The sequence below is a fragment of the Lepisma saccharinum genome, chromosome 5, assembly GCF_977018435.1.
Source record: "Lepisma saccharinum chromosome 5, izLepSacc3.1, whole genome shotgun sequence".
Taxonomy (NCBI): Eukaryota; Metazoa; Arthropoda; class Insecta; order Zygentoma; family Lepismatidae; genus Lepisma; species Lepisma saccharinum.
Genome location: NC_139233.1, coordinates 92,570,804 through 92,575,913, shown reverse-complemented (window position 1 = coordinate 92,575,913; position 5,110 = coordinate 92,570,804). Strand labels below are relative to the sequence as shown.

Here is a 5,110-nt window from a genome sequence, read left to right as displayed (position 1 = left end):
GTTTCTTTTTCGGACAGAAGTTGCCATTATTTAAAAGTTTGTTGTATTGCAAGCTCATGATAATGGTCACTTGCAGGGATATTTACCGTAAGTTCTACTAGATGAACAAATTAACCTATATTTTTCATATCCGGAAAATATTATAAAATTTAAAATTATAATATTTTGTGCAAGTTCTTTCCATGAAGAATTCGCAGTTATTGACACATTGTTAAAATGTTGCTTTTTAAACATGTCAGTTACTTATAATAATTAGAATATAGAAATATATTTTCTAGCTATTCCCTACTTTACCATGGATATTTCAGAGTTCGTTTCTCTATCTGGGTATCCTTTCATCAATTTAATCTAACCACTATTTATCCTCATCGTCTAGATTAGACAAAAGTGGAAGGAGAGATACACTACATAACATAAATGGCAATTAATATAAATACAATATAATATAGAATATATAAAGCTGAATATACGTAACTTCTAAATGTCTTTACAGCCTGCACAGGGTGCCTCAGTAATCGAGCACATTCAATGGTTTAATTATGATCTCGCTTCCGAAGGTTCAAGGTTCGAGTCTTGCTTGAACTTTTTTCATCACTTATCCTCATCGCCACGACACTTCTGAAGAGATAGAAAATCGACCTATTTTTTAATGTTTTCAATGAACGTTGAAGAAGAAACCAAACTAAACAAACAGAATATTAAAATAGCATTTGGAAACCTAAATAATATGCAATCGATGAAGAAGAATGCCACTATTTATGTGTGTTTGTACTAAACGGTATGTTTTTCAAGCACTAAGGCTGGACACTGGAATGTTTTTGATTATAATTGTTTCTTGTTAATATGGAGTAATAAGTAAACAACCACACGATTACCTACTGACATAACTCTTTCTCCATTGTTAAAATTGTTAGTTTTTTTTTTTTTCCTGAAAGAAGGAAGCATTATAAATTCCTAAAATCAGTCAAAACCTTATTCAAGGGAACTAACTCATGGCTGTAAAGGTAATTTCCATGCAACGGTTATGGCTTCCACATGCCGCGGCATGTCTAGAACAATTCCCATACACACAGATTGCATTGCACCGAAAGACGGTAGCTGGTTCTGCAAACAAAGCAAGTCCCCCTTCCTTCCTTTTTATTTTGCAAATCAAGTCCCGTTACATTCCCGTTTTAGCTGCTGCGGGTGGCGAGTGACAAGCACAAGACAACCCTCTTGTAACATCAACATCAAAGGTTATTGACTTTTCCGAAAGATTCTTCTCTGATCTGATTAGATCTCGTAGGCAGGCCTCCTGCATTCCAGAAAAGCAAACATATGTTCTAGTCGGCCGCTCGTTTCTGACCGGGCCGAGCCAAGCTGATCCGGATCAGTGAATTCGTTCGCGAACGGATTCGAGGAAACAGAACATCCAGCTTGTCAGTCTTTTCTCAACCGGATCAGTGAATTCGTTCGCGAACGAATCTTTTGAACGAATCCCAATGCTGAACTAGTTCACAAAGAACGAATCCCAAAAATGAACGGAACTTTCCATCTCTAGTAGAGTACACTTTTAAGGCGAACAGCTTGGGCGGCTGGGTAGTCAGTCAGCCGCAATCTGGCTTCTAGGTGTCTCCTTCAGCCCCTCCGGAGGACATACGGAGTTTTTGCATCAAAGGTTACCCTTTCAGTCAACGTGACTTAATCATCCTTCATTACCTAACGTAATTAGATATTGGTCAGGAACGTAAATAGTAAAAGGACATGATAAAACTGTCACGCTGTCCCAGGGAAGTTGAACACCGACCTATCATCCTCGTCACTTTCAGGTAGACCGATATCGATGATTCGAGAGTATCAATTGTTCGATTCGTTTATGGTCAGCCCTGTATATACATTCGAGAGAAACCACGCAGAACGTAGGTACTGTGACAATATATATGTTTAAATCTAACACGGCATTAGTGTAACTCAGAATGGAGTATTTGCCAGTTTTCCAATAATAATGTATTTTCCTAGATGTTGTAACAAAATATACTGGTGTTGATAAAAATTAGCTTTAAGGAAATGTTCTTATAATATTGCTTTCAACAGCAAATGTAACGATGCAACAATAACATAAACAATATAATTGTAATACTATGCGGTATTGTTCTCATAAAGTACCGATGCGCGTCTTAAATTGGAAGTCTCTTTTTTTTTCTAAAAAGATGCGCCATACATTCAATTTGCAACTTGAATTCGAAGTAATACAGCACATACAAGGCTCATTCAATATATAACGGGAAATATGTTGTTACAAATATTTATTACAAGCACCAAAAATTACTACAGTACTACGTTTCAACATAGTCCCCCGCTAGTCCAGTGCACCTACATCAGAGCTTGATAAGGACACTCATTCCACAGGAAAAGAAAACTTTTGGACGCGTGTGTAGCCACTCATGCACCGCTGACTGGACTCGTATATTTTTTTTGATATCATTATTCATTCTTTATTTTTCAGATACAATTGGAAGGCGACCTGAAAATGCCTCGGCTTGTGATGATGGTAATAATCTCATCATGTGCTTCGTTATGGAGCATTCCTTCACCTGATACGTCTATAAAATATACAGACGACGTTCTGAGTTGTGTTCACAAAATATTAGAGAACTTCTTTACCACAAGAACAATGGTAATTTATTACGACGAGGATTCATCTGTTATTACTAGTGTTGTAAGTAAGAACTATGGAAAGCCAGTCACAATGGTACATATTTCTTATCTACACACCATGGAAACAAGATGGCACTTTAGCTGGTTTTGGGAGAGAAGTGATAAGGGTATTATATTTCTTGTGAGAAAGCCGTCAACGATAATATGGATGTTGAATAAGTATGTGCAATTCTCCACTTGCAAGAGGGAGTTGAAATATTTAATGGTTGTTGCTGGTCACGCTACGGTAGATGAAATTCAGCATGTGTTGTTACTAACGCAGGAAGCTCTTATCACGAATCTTGTAATTGCTGTACCTTTCCTAGTAACTGACTCCCAATCAGAAACCAAGAGAATTGAACATGATTCGTCAGTTTCGTTGTACACACATTTTCCTTTCCCAGAGAAGTACTGCAGACCATATGCGGAAGTGTCACTTGTAGATATATGGAAGAACAACCGTTTTCTCTTTGGAAGAAATCTGTATCCCAACAAAGTGGAGAACTTGCATTTATGTCCTGTTTCACTGAAAGCTTTCTTTACACATTTGTACTTTACTCCTGCTATTCAATCTGAAGAACATGACATTTATAAAGGTAAATATGGTAGCCTCCTAACCACAGTAGCTGAGAAAATGAACTTCACGATAAAAACAAACGATATATTCAAAGAAAGTGGCGATGTAGGACTTATCTACGCCAATGGAACTGTAACTGGAGATCTACGAGAAATTCGTAGGGAAGAAATTGATGGTACCATAAAATTTATTCAGGGCGGTAATCGCATTGTCATCTTCTTTGACTTCGTGCTGACTTATCTTTTCTCCCACAATGTGTGGGTTGTTCCAAATGCAAAACTCTATCCACTATGGATGAATATATTCTTTCCATTTGAGCCTGATCTTTGGATCTCCACTTTCACATCACTTGTTGTTCTCGTAGTTTTGATGAAAACAAGTATTCTCATTCTAGACAAGGTGATATGTATCACATACAAATTCTCATTTCTATCTGGTTTGTCAATGCTACTGGGCGATTCACCATCTGCTCCTCCTCCTCTATTTTCATTAAGATTTATTTTTATCTTGTGGGCATTCTCGTTCTTGATATTAAAAAGTATCTACGATTCCTGTCTTTATGGTTTTGTTACGAAGCCTAAGATGAACGATGAAATAAATTCCATCCAGGACATTCTGAACATGAATTTGCAGGTTGGAGGTGATCATGCGGGTACAGTGTATGTACAGTCATTAAATGACCCCGTATTTATGAAAATAAAAGAAAGTTGGCTGCAGGTTGATAATTTGAAAGAAACCCTAAACCGCATTGTTACAACAGGTGATTTTGCATTTCTTGCATCCAGTTTGTATGCAGAACCTTACGCATACTCCTTGTTTCTGTTTGATTCTTACGGGAAGCCATTGTTTCACTTAACCTCAGAGAAATTACTGTCTCTTCCGATGGGCTTTGTCCTTCAGAGAGGCTCTCCTTTCACAGAATCTTTCAGACGAATCATTACTCAATGCTTCGAAGCAGGATTGTATACCAAATGGTGGAATGATGTAATGTTGAGTGAGATATTATTAGCTGAAAAGCTGGGTAAATTTAAAGAGGAGACAGATCTTATTGTAATACCTCTGCAGAATCTAATGGGAGCTTTTGCCATACTTGTAACAGGTTTGTCTTGTGGCTTAGTGATGTTTGCTTTTGAGCATGTGTATAGGTGTTTTGAAAAGCATGTTACCCAGGTCACAAAGCTTTAATGAATACCACATAATAAATCATGCAAAAAGAGAGAAAGAGAGTCTCCTCGAGAGATGTCACTTGACCTTCTGAAAATGGGCAAAAACCTAATTTTATAAATTTACAGCATTTAGCCTGAATGTATACGGTGTCACACGAAACGAAGTACCCTTGAATTGTAGCAATAAATCTCCTAGATATCGGTTTTCCATCTGACATCACGGATTTGGCGAAAATTAATGTACGCACAGCAGTTTGTGAGTGCCAACGGATTACCTACTCTTGAGATAAATATTTCTCGCGGGAACAACAACTATGACATGTGTCCCGGTAATTTGCGACAATCACTTTAGTACGTGATAAGCTCATGAAAACAGAGACTTGAGAGAGTCCTCCAAAAATATAAGGGTAATCGGCTGACCATTCCAAGCATCTGGTTCCAGACGTTCAGAATGTGTTGTCATCCATAAACAGTAATCCTGATCTTACTGCACCCCTGAAGAATCGAATATATTGTTGCAGAATAACCTCCTGCCTATATATTTGAGCTGTTTCGAGTGTCTCTTTCCAATACATAAGGATATGGGCGTGCACTCAATATAATGCGACCCCATAATATGACACCACCAACCCAGTAGCAAAGGTTGACACGATTGTGCCGACTAACTGTTTCTCTCTAGATCACTTTTTAG

General features: G+C 37.7%; 1 protein-coding gene across 1 annotated transcript; it reads left to right on the top strand.

Moving 5' to 3' along the window:
- The first annotated feature begins 2,653 nt into the window (after positions 1-2,653).
- On the top strand, positions 2,654-4,438 carry LOC145988147 (uncharacterized). Its single transcript, XM_083122978.1, has one exon. It carries the CDS (start codon positions 2,654-2,656, stop codon positions 4,436-4,438), a length of 1,785 nt encoding a protein of 594 aa, XP_082979104.1.
- The last annotated feature ends 672 nt before the right edge of the window (positions 4,439-5,110 follow it).